This window comes from Podarcis raffonei, chromosome 6 (assembly GCF_027172205.1).
Source record: "Podarcis raffonei isolate rPodRaf1 chromosome 6, rPodRaf1.pri, whole genome shotgun sequence".
Lineage (NCBI taxonomy): Eukaryota > Metazoa > Chordata > Lepidosauria > Squamata > Lacertidae > Podarcis > Podarcis raffonei.
In genome coordinates this window covers 94,442,969-94,458,225 of record NC_070607.1, presented here as the reverse complement: position 1 = coordinate 94,458,225, position 15,257 = coordinate 94,442,969, and the positions used below count along the sequence as shown (strand labels likewise).

The 15,257-nt window shown below is 47.6% G+C and overlaps 1 protein-coding gene across 1 annotated transcript; it reads left to right on the top strand.

Moving 5' to 3' along the window:
• Positions 1–1,938: 1,938 nt before the first annotated feature.
• ZGPAT (zinc finger CCCH-type and G-patch domain containing) lies at positions 1,939–10,026 on the top strand. Its single transcript, XM_053394547.1, has 6 exons — positions 1,939–2,666; positions 3,442–3,575; positions 4,864–5,022; positions 6,215–6,346; positions 7,642–8,059; positions 9,270–10,026. The coding sequence occupies exons 1-6, from the start codon at positions 2,080–2,082 to the stop codon at positions 9,406–9,408; spliced, it is 1,569 nt and encodes a 522-aa protein (XP_053250522.1). The 5' UTR covers positions 1,939–2,079; the 3' UTR covers positions 9,409–10,026.
• The last annotated feature ends 5,231 nt before the right edge of the window (positions 10,027–15,257 follow it).

The window sequence follows — 15,257 nt, the reverse complement described above, 5'->3', positions numbered from 1 at the left end:
CCAATCACCCATTCCCACCACCCTTCTGAGTAATACCCCTCCCCACCTTCTCACTATATAGAAGGATCTGGCAACTTCTGTTTCAGTGTATCTGAAGAAGTGTGCATGCACACGAAAGCTCATACCAAGAACTAACTTAGTTGGTCTTTAAGGTGCTACTGGAAGGAAAAAAAATTTTTTGTTTTGACTATGGCAGACCAACACGGCTACCTATCTGTAACTGGAACTTCAGACAGTACCTGGAATACTGTGTCCAATTCTGGGTGCCCTAATTTAGGAAGGATACTGACAAGCTGGAAGGTGTGGAGAGGAGGGTGACCAAGATGGTCAAGGGTCTGGAAGCCAAGCCTGATGAGGAATGGTTGAAGGAGAAATTATTTCAATGCAAAATTATGACAAAAATTACAAACATTGAATACAAAATAATACCATACAAACAAGAAAAGAAAAGAAAACAACACGAAAAAAGAAAACAAAAAAAGAACAAAACACACACATCTACAAATAAAACCATATCATCATTCTAATCTAGTCATTACATACATATACACATATTGACTTCCTTCCTTTGTTCTAAGACCTCAAAATTTTTGCTCTTACTAAATTGTGTCTAATGTAGATTACTTCCATCATTGTACTTTTTTACAGCATTTTTCTTTTTCTTTAACCCTGTAAAGTATTTTTTTTAACCCTGTTAAGCAAATAAATAAATAATTAATAATTTGATTTGATTTTGAAATGAATTGATTTTAGAATGCTGTGTTACCTTTATTATTAGCCGCTCTGAACCCGGCTTAGGCTGGGGAGGGCGGGATATAAATAAATAAATATTATTAGTAGTAGTAGTAGTAGTAGTAGTATTGGCAGGGGCGGGGCCTGGTGAGGGAAGAGAGCGGCTGTCGCAGGGCCAGCTCAGGGATGGAGCCTCTGTCTCCAAAAGTTTTCAGTCTAGGAAGACAAACATACACAAGATAATCACTTCAGGGGAGGGTTTAGATCCTGCTCTCCAGGACGACCCCCCAAAGCAAAGAAAAATGAATAAAGCAAAGCAACCGATTTTTAAGAATTTGCCACACTTTAAAGATTAAAGTGTGTATATGTGTAGATAGATAGATAATTTATTACGGTCGAAGACCAGCTTATAAAACACACTTGGGGGTACAATCCCAGAAGGAAAACAAACATTTAAAACAATGTACAACAATAAATTTATAAATGCGATAAGCATTTAAAACTTTAAGATAAGCTACTGCAGAGAGATGACCCAGAGTCACCCATGGAACCAAGTTTGGGGATTTTCTTAACTAACTAGTTTGAGTCAGGGGATGGACTGCACCTACAGATCTGTACACAGAATCTGGCGACCATCCGGGTCGTCTTATGATCTTTGCCTAAAAGGAAAGGATGTGTGTATATGTATGTATTTTTTCCCTGTTTGAAAAGCCCCCCCCCCCAAAAAAAATGAAGGTGTTTTTTTCCCTTTTAGCCTGCTTTGAACGTGTGACACAACGGAATGGTGTCTTGCTCTGCTTACATACCTATTGAATGTTGCAGCGGCAGGAGGAGACCCTGGAGAGTGTCAAGAGGTGGCTGGGAGTTCTGTGGTTACTATGGGCTCCACGTTAGGGGCCACAAAGCAGGGATGAGGAAAGCTTTGCTTGCTTCATTTCTACAGTCAGGTTGCCGTTAACGGCACAGGAGCAAAACCAGTAAAAGAAAGGTGGCAGCGCTGGCTGCTCCAGTGAATTGTTTCCTCGGAGCAGAGGCTGTAATTGTGGGGCATACTTTTCTGCAAGCTTGCACCCATTGAAAGAGTGGAATAATGGCTGCCTTGCCTTAAGCGATCTATTGAATAAATTCAAGGGGCCGGTTTTTAATATTTTGGTCTTATTTCTAACCCTTTGTAACCTTAACTAACCCACCTTTGCTGCAGCCTGGTTGATAACAGAGAGGGAATTGCTGGACAGCTGAGAAGATCTTGCTTTGGGCAAACATCTGCTATCGAGTTTTCCTGCTACCTGTCAAGCTGAAGATGTTCTGAAGCCCAAAAAGGGGCAGGGACCTCTTCATTCTGCAGCGATGGATGAGGAGAGTTTGGAAGCAGCAATCCAGACCTATAATGCCCAGCTGCAGCAAGTGGAGCTGGCTTTGGGAGCTGTGCCGGACCCATCACAGGAACCTGACCTGATCCAGCTGCAGGCCGATTTAAAGCAGCTGATAGAACTGACAGAATCCAGCCTGGTTTCTGTGAAAAAGAGCAAGCTGTGTGCAACTTTGGACCCAGAGACGCTCTCCACATCTTCGTCCAATCCTCTCCAGCCAGACAGGCCACTGAGCACAGATGATGAATATGCCGCTTTTAAGGAAGCCATTGCTGATATGGGTGGAGAGGATGAGTCCCCAGACGCTCAAGATGTGGAGCAAGAAGGAGAGGAGGAGGAGGAAGAGGAAGAAGAGGAGGAGGAAGCCAGTGGGATGAAAGTGAAAGCCCCATACTACAGTTCTTGGGGGACCCTTGAGTACCATAATGCCATGATTGTGGGGAGTGAATCTATGGAAGATGGAAGCCGAGGGGTCAGAGTGCTCTATCTCTACCCCACCCACAAATCCTTGAAGCCATGCCCCTTCTTTCTAGATGACAAGTGTCGGTTTAAAGAGAATTGCCGGTAATTAGGATTCCTCTTGAGTTGGGTAAGGGGCAGGGGCGGGGTTCCCAATGGGTCAGGGAAGTCTTCATAATATTCCCCCTCCTCCCCTCCACCACCAAGGACCTGGATGCTATGCCAAGCTTGCGTTCCCCGTACCCACTTTCATTTTGGGCCGCTTCCTCCAACCTGCTGCCAGGGAAACCAGGATTTCCCAAACTTGGGTCTCCTGTTTTGGACTACAACTCCCATCATCCCTAGCTGGCAGGGCCCTTTGGTCAGGGATGATGGGAATTGTAGTCCAGAAATAGAAGGAAACCCTGCTCTAGATATCTGGTAGTACATCTCCCGTGAGCCCCAGCCAGCATGGCCAGCTGTTAGAGAAATGGGCTGTGGAGGCCACAATACTTGGAAGGCACTGGGGTCCAATTTAGAGCATCTCTGCAGTTTAATTTTGCAGGATCCTTTGTGCAGCTTGGAAGCATGCAGTTGAGTTGCAGGGAACCTTTCGCCCTCCGATCAGCCCCAGCACAAATGGCCAGGGATGAAGGCAGCTGTAGTTCAGCAACATCTGGTGGGCCAAATGTTTCTCATAGACAGTCCTGAATAAGAATACATGGAGAGCCCTGCTTGCTCCGACCAGCTAGCCTAGCATCCTGTTCCCACAGTGGCCATCCCACTGGGATGCCTGAAAACAGCACCTGAGTTCAGCAGTCCTCTCCCCGTTTGTGATGCCCAGCAGCTGGCATTTGTGATTCATTGTCCTTGTGTTGCCCCCCACCCCACCCTCCGGCAGATTCTCCCATGGGCAAGTTGTATCTGTGGAGGAGCTGCGGCCCTTTGAGGAGCCCGACCTCAGCAGCCTTGCTGTGGGCTCAGCTTGCCTAGCAAGGCATCAGGATGGGATCTGGTATGCTGCTAAAATCACAGGTGAGTTTGTTTGGCTTTGCACATTTGCTGTGAGGTTGGAGGGTGGTTTATGCCTATTTCTAACTTGAGTTATGGGTGCAGTAGGGGTAGGCAAGATACCTGTCTGGCATGAGGGCCCTAAGACACACCCGAACTATCAGTGGCCCCTCTGATGCAGGCGTTTGCATGATGCACTCTTGCAAAGAAATCCAAACATTAGCTGCCTGCAAACGTTTCAGTTACTAGGCCACGTGTAGTAACTAATCTGCAATATTCCAAGCTTGTTCATTGGTCCATCTAGCTAGTTTATTTTCTCTGATTGGCAACAGCTTCCCAGGATTTTGGGCACAAGCATGTGTTTCTTTGGGCTTTATACCCACAGTCCTTTTTAACTAGAGAACTGGGACCTGAACTATTTTGTATGCAGTGCACTTGCTCCACCAAAGTGCTTTTCCCAATGTATATTGGGGGGGGGGACGACATAGCTGTCAACTTTTCCCTTTTCTTGCGAGGAATCCTATTTGGAATAAGGGAATTTCCCTTTAAAAAAGGGAAACGTCGACAGCTATGGGGCGGGGAGGAAGTGGTTAAGGATACTTTAAGGATGCATTTAATATCATACCTTTTAAAAAGTAAAGGATATTAAAATAGCCCATCAGGAACTGGGGAAACAAAGTCACAATGCTATACCAGTTCATATATACAGTGGATGTATAAATCAATGTACAGTTCAGTCTTGTGCACGTCTATCCAGAAGCAAGGTTCACTGAGTTCAGTGGAGTTTACTCCCAGACCAACGTTGCAGCAAAAGGTATTGATCTGAAACGGTTTCTTGCACACACTTCCTGCTGAGGAGTTGTGAGGGATGCGTGTCTTGACATTTGAGCTTTATGGGGGGGGAGCTTCTCCTAATTGTACATGGGACACGGGTGGCGCTGTGGTCTAAACCAAAGAGCCTAGGGCTTGCCAATCAGAAGGTCAGCAGTTTGAATCCCCGCGACGCGATGAGCTCCCGTTGCTCAGTCCCTGCTCCTGCCAACCTAGCAGTTTGAAAGCACGTCAGGTGCAAGTAGATGAATAGGTACCACTCCGGCGGAAAGGTAAACTGCTCTGGTTCTCCAGAAGCAGCTTAGTCATGTTGGCCACATGACCTGGAAGCTGTACACCGGCTCCCTCAGCCAATAAAGCGAGATGAGCACCACAACCCCAGAGTCGTCCGCGACTGGACCTAATGGTCAGGGGTCCCTTTACCTTTACCCCAGTTGGCGCCTTGAATTGCAGCCTAACCGTTTCGCTTTCCCTTCCTCAGACATTGACAGCGGTTACTACACGGTGAAATTTGATTCACTGCTCCTGAAAGAAGCGGTTGTGGAGGGAGACGGCATTATGCCTCCCCTCCGTGGCGAGGAGAGCTCATCCTCATCGGAGTCGGAAGGCGATGAAGTGGATGATGCCGGATATGCCAAAGGTATAAGGCATGGGTAGGCAAACTAAGGCCTGGGGGCCGGATGCAGTCCAATCACATTCCAAATCCGGCCCGCGGACGGCCCAGGAATCAGCATTTTTTTACATGAGTAGAATGTGTCCTTTTCTTTAAAACGCATCGCTGGGTTATTTGTAGGGCCTGCCTGGTGTTTTTACATGAGTAGAATGTGTGCTTTTATTTAAAATGCATCTCTGGGTTATTTGTGGGGCATAGGAATTTGTTCATTCCCCCCCCCAAAAAAAAATATAGTCTGGCCCCCCACAAGGTCTGAGGAACAGTAGACTGGCCCCCTGCTGAAAAAGTTTGCTGACCCCTGGTATAAGGTGTCGGCTTTCAAACCTCACAATCACGGGAGCAAACGAACACCAGGAAATTTGATTCCTCTGAAGTTGTGATTGTGAAGAAATGGCAAAGGGGGTTCAAAGATCATTAGAACGTAGTGCCGTGCCTGCGCTGTAAACTTAGAGGAACTTTAAAAATGCATGTGCCCCAAAGATACCAGGGAACTGTCGTTTTATGAGGAGGCTGAAAATGCTCTGCCAGCACTTTCATAGAAATAAGTTTGTAAGGGGAAGGAAATATTTTTAAAAGGGGGGGGGGATAAAGGAAGCTGCCTTTGTCCATCTAGCTCAGCGACTCTCTAGGATTTCAGAGTTAAGTGTTTTCCTGGTCTTACTAGGCATTGAACCTGGGATCTCCTGCATGTAAATTCAAGAGTAAGTGACAGGCAGTAATATAAAAGCTGTCTGCAAGCTGGCAGCTGCTTTAAGTGGCCAGAAAGCCAAACCATATCCATGTAATCATAAATGCAATTTATGTAAGGAGCTTAAGGTGGAATACATGGTTCTCCTCTTCTCCATTTTATTCCCCAGACAGCCCTGCTGGGTGGGCTGAGAGAATGTGACTGGCCCAAGGTCACCCAGTGAGGTTCATGGCTGAGTGGGGATTTGAACCCTAGTCTCCCAGGTCCTAACCTGACATCCTCCTTACTACACCACACTGGCTGGAATGATTAGGGCATTTAACAAACTCTAGTCCTCAAGGCAGCCAGAAGTTCAGAGAGCAGCCGGTTGTTCTTCCTGCTTCCAAGATTCTGCATTAGGTATCACAGCCTGCTTGGTTTTGCCAGTGCTGCTGCCCTCCCCCACTTAAACCTCCTCTTGTGCCCTCACAGTTATCGACTCCAGCACGCCTGAGAATGGGGAAGGGCCCTCCTCTTGCAGTTCCTCCTTTGGCAGCTGGGAGGCGCATACGCGTGGCATTGGCTCCAAACTCCTTGCTCAGATGGGGTATGAGTTTGGCAAAGGTAAGCATTTGCATGTATGTCTCTGCAACTTATCCAAGTAATTTCTCTGCTTGTGCCAATAATAATAATAATAATACGGTAGTACCTTGGTTTACGAACTTAATCCATTACGGAAGTCTGTTCATAAACCAAAGCGTTCTTAAACCAAGGCGTGCTTTCCCATAGCAGCGGGGGACTCAATTTACAAATGGAACACACTCAACAGGAAGCGGAACATGTTTTGCTTCCAAGGCAAAGTTCACAAACCAAAACACCTACTTCCGGGTTTGCAGCGTTCTTAATCCAAGTTGTTCATAAACTAAGCTGTTCTTAAACCAAGGTACCACGATGATGATGATGATGATGATGATAATAATAATAATAATAATAATAATAATAATAATAATAATAATAATACTTATATCCCATCCATCTGGCCAGGCCTCCCCAGCCACTCTGGGCAGCTTCCAACAGAACACTAAAAACATGATAAAACATCAAACATTAAAAACTTTGCTAAAGAGGGCTGCCTTCAGATGTCTTCTAAAAGTCAGAGAGTTGTTTGTTTTCTTGACATCTGATGGGAGGGCATTCTACAGGGCGGGTGCCTCTACCGAAAACGCCCTCTGCCTGGTTCCCTATAACCTCACTTCTCGCAAGGAGGGAACTGCCAGAAGGTCCTCAGAGCCAGACCTCAGTGTCCGGGCTGAATGATGGAGGTGGAGACACTCCTTCAGGTATCCAGTAGGACCGAGGCTGTTTAGGACTTTGAAGATCAGCTCCAACACTTTGAATTGTGCTTGGAAACATACTGGGAGCCAATGTAGGTCTTTCAGGAGGAGAGGAGCTGCCACATTCTGGATTAGTTGCAGGTTCCAGGTCCCCTTCAAAGGTAGCCCCATGTAGAGCGCATTGCAGTAGTCCAAGTGAGAGATAACTAGAGCGTGCACCACTCTGGCGAGACAGTCTGCAGGCAGATAGGGTCTCAGCCTGCGTACCAGATGGAGCTGGTAGACAGCTGCCCTAGACATGGAATTGACCTGCGCTTCCATGGACAGCTGTGAGTCTAAAATGACTCCCAGTAGGGACGCCTGATGGCTAGGAGTAGCTAATCAGTAGGATGCCTGATGCAAGCTAATGACTTCCTAAAAATCATTGCAACTCCCCCCCCCCACCCATATGACCTGGGTTGCTGTGCGTAAGAGAAACCTGGTGGACAAGCAGCACCAAGGACGGGCCCATCTGCTTCATCCATCCAAGTGTCTCTTACACATGCCAGGTCAAGTCCTCCATCCATGACTCTCCTCCTGCTTCAGGTTTGGGGAAGAATTCGGAAGGCAGAGTGGAGCCGGTCTTAGCAGTTGTGCTGCCCAAAGGCAAGTCCTTGGACGAGTGTGCCGAGATCCTCCAGAAGAAAAGGGAGGGGAAGATTGATCCAGCCAAGCCCAGAAAACGGCGGGCGAAAGGCAACCGAGCCGCCCGGCCCCCCCGGCAGGGCCCAAAGCCCTCCCGAAATGTCTTTGACTTCCTGAATGAGAAGCTTCAGGGCCAGGACATCGGTGAGCAGGAGGCAGGCCTGGCTCCCCTAGAGAGGAGCAGCAAGGAGATCTACCACGCCAGCAAGAGCACGAAGAAGGCTCTGAGCGTCCGCCTCTTCCAGACGGTGGAGAAAATCGACCAAACCCAGAAGGACATCCGCGGGATCCAGGAAGCCCTGGCACGCAACATCGGGAGGTAATGAGACCTTTCGATTCTGCATGTGGCATCTGATCTAGAATGGAGGCCGTGGGTTTTGGCTTCCCAATATTTTTGGCTTAGCTGGAAATATTTCAGTAGTGCTGGCTGGGGCTGATGGGAGTTGTCGTCCGAAACATCAGGAAGAGCATGAGTCTCTTGCATCACAGAATCATAGAACTATAGGGTTAAAAGGGACCCACAAGGGCCATCTAGTCCAGCCCCCTGCAATGCAGGAATCTCAGCTAAAGCATCCAGGACAGATGGCCGTCCAACCTCTGCTTAGAAACCCCTAAGGCAGGAGAGTCCATATTTCCCGAGGGAGACCGTTCCACTGTCAAACAGCTCTCACTGTCAGAAAGTTCTTAGTCTGAATCTCCTTTTGTGTAACTTGAAGCCATTGGTTTGAGTCCTACCCCCTATCTGAAGTCCAGGCAGGTTTCGAAAGAGGGGCCAGTGCTTTGTGATGAACTTTCTGCTATGTAAATACTATACATCCATAATTTGAAGCAAAAATTATATGTCACCTTTATCGACCTAAAGTCAGCTTTCAATACGGCCCAAGACACGCATTGTGGCAAAAATTGGAAAAGACAAATATTGACTTCCATCTATTATTTCTCATCAAAACATTATACACTGACACATCAATACAAGTAAAGGTGGATCTGGCTGGCCATCTCACCACTAGAATTAAGACCATTACTGGAGTCAAACAGGGATACATTTTGGCGCCTTTCCTGTTTAATTTTTATATTAATGACATGGTTAAAGAGCTGGAGGGCCTACAGTTTGCCCCTGTCACAATTCTCAACCAAAAACTCTCAGTCTTAATGTATGCTGATGACCTAGTACTTGTATCTAGAACCCAGGTGGGCCTGAGACGGCTGCGTGCGAAATTAAGTTCATATTGCACGAGGAATGCTTTATCTATAAACTTGAGATATTTGAAGATGGCTATTATAGCTCCCCTCTTTTCCAGGCTAAACATACCCAGCTTCTTCAACTGTTCCTCATTAGGCTTGGCTTCTAGACCCTTGATTATCTTGGTTGCCCTCCTCTGCACACCTTCCAGCTTGTCAATATCCTTAAATTGTGGTGCCCAGAAATTGGTTTGATGGAGGGATGGAGGGGGATAGAGTAGGCACCTCCCTGTGTATGTTCCTTTTCTCAGGACGTCCTTCTAATTCTCTGGGTTTGGGGCTTTCAGGCACACGGTTGCCGCAGCTCAGCTGGAGGAGAAGCTTGCCGGAGCCCACAAGAGACTGAGCGAGCTGCGGGCTCAGGAGGCCAGTCTCCAGCGAGAGCAGAAGAAAGCCAACACACACAAGAAAATGACTGAGTTCTAACCTGTCTCCTTCTCTCCTGCCCTTCGTCAGGCTGGGCCATTTTCACTGGTCTGGAAGCAGCCATGCTGTTCTACAAGTGTGCAAGGAGGGAGACCTTGCTATCTCTTGAGCTGGCAGACAGGCCAGTCCTGCTCTTCCTGCGCCCTGGCTGCACAGCAGGGCTGAAAGGCAGGTTCTGAGGATGAGGTGGGTGGCCCAGAGCCATGGACACCTGAATGCAAAGGTAGCCAGCGTGGGCTGTTCTAGGTGTCTCTGGGCTCGAGCTCCTATCATCCCTGACAGGGCCTGATGAGTGTTGGCCACGTCACTGCCTCTCTTTTGTTATGCATAATTGGCTTTCTAAAGAGAAAAGCTACAAGGTGATGCACCTACACTGGAGCTGCAGAGAATGTTAATCAGGCATGGGAGCCGCTAGCAGATTCCTGCTCTTCTCCTGGCTGTTTCCTAGTCTCCAGCTCTCTCCCTCCCAGGATTCCTTGGCAACTTCTTGGTGCTGGGTGATCTCCCCATCCAACTCTCAACAAAGCACCACAAGAAGAAGGAAGAGATAAGGTGGTTCTCTAGCACCCGTGCAGTCCTCCTGACTTGGCGGGAGGAACTGCTGCAGTCTCGTGCGCGGCAGCATTGCCTCCCTGTGCAACTCCTGGGTTGGGAGGGTTTAACAGCCATGTGAAAAGAAGCTTGGAGGGAGGCTGTCCGTTCTCGCTGGCCCACACAAGCAGCAGTTCAGTTCTTTGAGGATTCTTGCCCTATAGTCCCTGTGCTCTCTCCCATCAAATCCCGGCAAGTTTGAAGGCAGAACTGCCTCCTGTAGGTTCTCCTTAAATCAGAGGTGCAGCCGTCCCCATGTTGTTGGGACTCTAGTTCCCATCATCCTTGACCACTGGCTGCGGCTGATGGGAGTTGGAGTCCCAACCACATGGGGACATCCACGTGCTTTGCAGTCTGAAACGGTGTGCAAAGCTGGTCATGTGCGGCCTCCAGGCGCATGCTGAGCCTGCATTGCCGCCCTCCCAAATCTAGTCTGAAATCCTACGGGCGGGGTGGAGGAAGGAGTGCAAGAGGCTTTCGGGTGACGTCTACCCCCCCCAACAACAACCATCAGGTGGTGAGTTCTTCTGTGTTCATGCAACCCCCTTCTGAAGCATTTGCCTTCCATCAGAACTGACAGCGGAGCAGAGAAAAGCCACTATCATTCTTGCTCACTCCTGCAGCCCCGCAGGAGAGATAGCATCAGAGAAGTGGGTAAACTGTTTGGTCTCAGGAAGAATGCTCTGTTGAGGAGAAGAGCAGTGGTGGGTTCTCCGTTTCAGGGCAGGCTTAGACATCTGTGTAGCTTCCTGTGCACGTTTCCTTTCAGGTTTGTAAAGATTATTTTGAGTTAAAAGAACAATCGTCATGCTGACTCCTTTGCTTTCTGGGTCTTGGGACTTTTTACGTAGCTCAGGTTCTAGTGTGTGCGCTTTTGCATGTATGGTAGACAGTGCATCTTCGTTTGCAGTCGGGTTTGCAAAATATAATTCCCCAGCAAGGAAGTGGTCTGGTTTTCTTCAGCTGTGCCTGGGCCATCTAGCAGAGATAAATCTACCCTGTAAAAAGCCCTGGGGGCCAGAAGAAGAGCAGCCACTCGGTTTAAATTCCTGTTACATTCCTCCCCCCACAAACTTAAATTTTGTTAGAAAGGCATCTTGTTCGCCTTCCGTTTCCCATTTCTAAAGAAGCAATCTTTGGCGATCACTCATAGCCGAGTAAGATTGTCTTCCATAAACACGGTTTTAACAATGAGTCCGTAAGTGACTGTGGAGGCCAATTCTGGACCCACATGTCCTTCCACTGTGGGGACATAGGTTTCCGGGGGGAGTTGATTACGGTGTGGATTTGCCAAGCGTGCCTTCCTCTTAGCACGTTTCTCCCTTTTGTCCTGAGTTCGAGTGCCTTCAAAGCCCATGACACCTTTGGTAAAGTAAAGGAGGAATAGTGACAAACGTAAGGAAGTCTCTCCTAATCTCTGCCCATTAAATGTGCTGTATTTGTGCTAAGTGCCAAATCCCACCCTGCTGGGTGCAATACGTTCAGCCCTCTGTTTAAAACAGGGTGGGATGTTATCCTCACTTAATCTGAAAAAGCTACTACTTTGCTAGGGTGACTGGGTCTTGTCAGGTTCTTCAACACACCGGCGTTCTTGTATAAGGCTGCAATGCTTGTTTTGCTTTTTAAAAAATAATAATAATCTAGGACGAAGAACCACTGAATCCAGTGGTGCTTATTCTAAGTAAATGTGCTCAGAATCGGGCAGTACAGATATGCACATGACAGCAGGTTCTACTTCCGGGTCCACGTAAACAACAGGGCACATGCTATGCCTGAAGCATTATGGAAGATTGGAAGCACCGGCTTCTCCTGCTCTTAAATGCTGAGCAGGTTTCTAGTTCTCATGGGGAAGGCTAGCCAGACGAAGCTCCCAATTGGGGAATGGAAGCAAGAGTCCTGATTCCCCAGGTTTTGTGCCAGTCATCATTCACTCCTTCGACCACCCTCGCTTGCCACCCTTAGTAAGTGGGAACTAAAGGTTACTTTGTCCGTCTGTTAGTTATCTGTTCCTTACAAAAGAAGAACCGATTTCTGGAAAGGAACCTCATATTTTGCATCCACAATAAAGTATTCAGGCTACATTTATGTGTGGTAGATAACATGTTTTAAAGGGTGGTTTGTGATTCTCTGATATTACGAAAAAGGAGCAATGCAGAAGCAAGCACCAGGTGGCTGGAATGGTAAACAGGATGTGGGTGTTATTGGATTGTACCGTGGGAACCAGGAGCAGTTTGTAAAGTGCTCTGAGAGCCGGATGTTACCTCAGAGCAGCACATGACCCTGTACTGGAAGTACATGGGTGGAGTTTATTCTCTCTCTGCAGCAGGGAAGCAGAGTGTGCAGACATGTTTTCTCTGTACTGGTGAACGACAGGAATAAAGACATGTAAATATATTTCTGTCTGTCTCTTTCCCCCCTCCCTGGGAGAGGAGTGGGAGGAGTGGTGTGTTCTCCTTCACGTTGAGGAGGATCGCCGAAGAGACCTCCCTTGATCTTGCCGGCAGTCGCTGGCAGGGGAGGTAAACAAGGATTCAAGCCGGGCACCTGGAGGGTGGCCAAATTCCTAAGAGCTAAGCTGGAGGCTCTGACTTTTGGCTTGAATTCCGACAACTGGTAGCAGAACAATGGTTATCTGATCTATGAGAATCTGCATGAGAGGTGAGAGGTCGATGAATCGTTGCCATCCTCTGCACCTAAGGAGATAAAGAAATGCGTCTGCCTGCAGCCAGAGGCTAAACAGAACAGACAGCTGGACACCGAGAGGAGTGTGTTTCAAGGCAACGGAGCCCCAAAAAAAGGTATGCTGCATTTTGGGGGAGAGAGAATGAACGCAGAAAGATTAATTTCTGGTTCACAAGAGCTGCGTTTGAAAAACAAGCTCTGAAGGCAAGCTTGCATACCAGGAATTCCTGTGGTGAGATAAGGAGTTCCGTCCTGAGCAGGTTGCTAGGCAACGTCTGCCAGTAACTGAGTGGCCTAAAAAGAGCCTGGGAAATCGAAAGTGTATCTGCGCAGCTGTGCAAGGGTTTTGAAAAACAACCCAAAGGTTTGCCTGCCAGTGAAGCAGTAAACAAAGACTTTTGGAGTTTACTGACTTGAAAAGTGAAAGCTGGCTTGAGATTGAGTGTAAAGCTGACCCTTGGATTCAGCATGGATTCCAAGAAGGCGGGAGGTTTGCCCTATCCCCCTCCCCTCACTAATGACAATTATTCATCTTGGTCTATAAAGATGAAGGCCCTGCTGCAGAATCAGAGGGTCTTTGACGTGATTGAGAACCCCATCCCAGCAGCACCAACCCGAGGTTGGGAGTCACAGAATCTGAAAGCCAGAACGGCTATAATTCTGTGTGTGTCAGATGACCAATTGGTGCATATTCAGGGTTTGGAATATGCACGGGAAATTTGGGAGATGCTACGAAGAACACATCAGAGAGATGCTGGTTCTTCAGCGTTGCTGTATTTTGAGAAGCTGACCAATCTGAGGCTTGCGCCTGATGGAGATGTTCAAGCGCACCTGACGGAGATGAAATATCTGCGCCAGCAGATGGTGGAACGCAATTTCCGTCTGCAGGAGGAAGTGTTTTGCTTCATGATGATCAACAGCTTAAATCGGACTTACAAAACGGTTGCCAGTCAGCTTGGTTCCCTCCCGGCTCAAGATTTGACCGCGGAGAGGGTGTGTGCCGTAGTTCTGAATGAACAGGACAGACTTGCTGCACTGGAAGTAAAGGACAGGGGGAGGGAGGAACGGAGTTCTAATTCCCCCGCAGATGAAGCTACTGGAGAAAAAGCTCTAGCTTTGAACGCTGTCCGATGCTACAATTGTGGACAGGCTGGGCATCTTCAGCGGAACTGTAAGAAGCCACGTCAGCCTAAAGGAGCGAAGGGCCGCTCAGCAAAGCCTGAGGCGTCAGGCAAAGGTCACACCAAGACTTCAGTGAAACCTGGAAAAGCTTTGATGGCGAAAGGAACCACGCCAGACGTTGGGAACTCGTTTGTTATTGACACGGGCGCGACAGTTCATATGTCTCCACACAAAGAACTCTTTTCATCGTTTAAGAAGCAAAGCTTCGCTGTGAAACAGGCCAACGGTCAGGAGCTGGAAGCGGCCGGCGTGGGGACTGTCTATCTTAAGAGTCTGGACTTGACAATAAACAATGTTTACTTGGTTCCTGAATTGAAGTTCAATCTGCTGAGTGTTTCGCAGATTGCAAAGAGAGGACTGAAACTGTCCTACGATGCTGAGAGCTGCAAGATCTACAAAGATGGAGAGTTATTTCTTTCAGCCAGGGAGAAGGATGGACTTTATTTGTTGACTTCTGCACAAAGTGATTACATGGAATGTAATTCATCTGTGTCTAACCTAGTTTCTCTTGCAGATGTGAGCAAGAAGGTGACCGGAGTCAACAGAGCATTTCAGCGGGTGTATGCTGATGTGATTGGTCCTCTAGAACCATCTAGAGGCAATGCAAGATATTATCTTGTGTGTGTGGATCATTTCTCTAACTATGTCTGGGTTTATGTGTTGAGAAAGCCACAGGAAGCCTTGGAGAGGTTTCAGGAGTTTTGTGACAAAGTTAAGAGTATGCATGATGCTAACATTGATTGTCTATTCACAGATGAGAAGCAGATTTTTCTTTTACAGGATTTCCAAAAGTTCCTGCAGAAGAAGGGGATCAGACACAAGATTGCTGTTTCAGCGGAAGCGTGGAACAGGGGTGTCTGTGTACGGGTGAACAGAGAATTGCAAAAGGGGATGGAAGCGCAATTGCTAAGTTCACATCTGCCACATGAGTACTGGGCCGAGTCTCTAATGTCGTACTGTTATACGAAAGTGAGAAAGGTTTCAAAAGAGTTGGGAAGTTCTCCTTTTGAGAAACTGTTCCACAGAAAACCTTCTGTTGCCCATTTCAAGGTTTTTGGGTCTCATGTGAGAACAGAAGCTCCAGGTGGAGTAAAGAATGCCAGAGGCATTTTTGTGGGGTATGAAAAGGGTCTCTACAGAGTAATTTTGTCTGAATCTGGTCAGGTGATTCTCACAAAATTTCTAGAGAGTGCTCCTGAACAGGAGAGAGTGATAGTACACACATTTCCCACTGATGACGATTCAGATGATGATGATTTCACTGATTTCAGCTGTACAGAAAGTGATGACACTGATAGCTCGGAGAGCTCAGTTGTCACAGTCATTGAGAGGAAATCTCACACAATAGATAGGCCTTCACAACTGAAGGATGAACCACTGTTTACCATTGGAAC

Coding starts and splice junctions, on each gene's coding strand:
- ZGPAT (XM_053394547.1), top strand. CDS start 2,080: ATGGATGAGGAGAGTTTGGAAGCAGCAATCCAGACCTATAATGCCCAG. Junction 3,576..4,863: donor GTATGCTGCTAAAATCACAG/GTGAGTTTGTTT, acceptor TCCCTTCCTCAG/ACATTGACAGCGGTTACTAC. Junction 8,060..9,269: donor CTGGCACGCAACATCGGGAG/GTAATGAGACCT, acceptor TGGGGCTTTCAG/GCACACGGTTGCCGCAGCTC.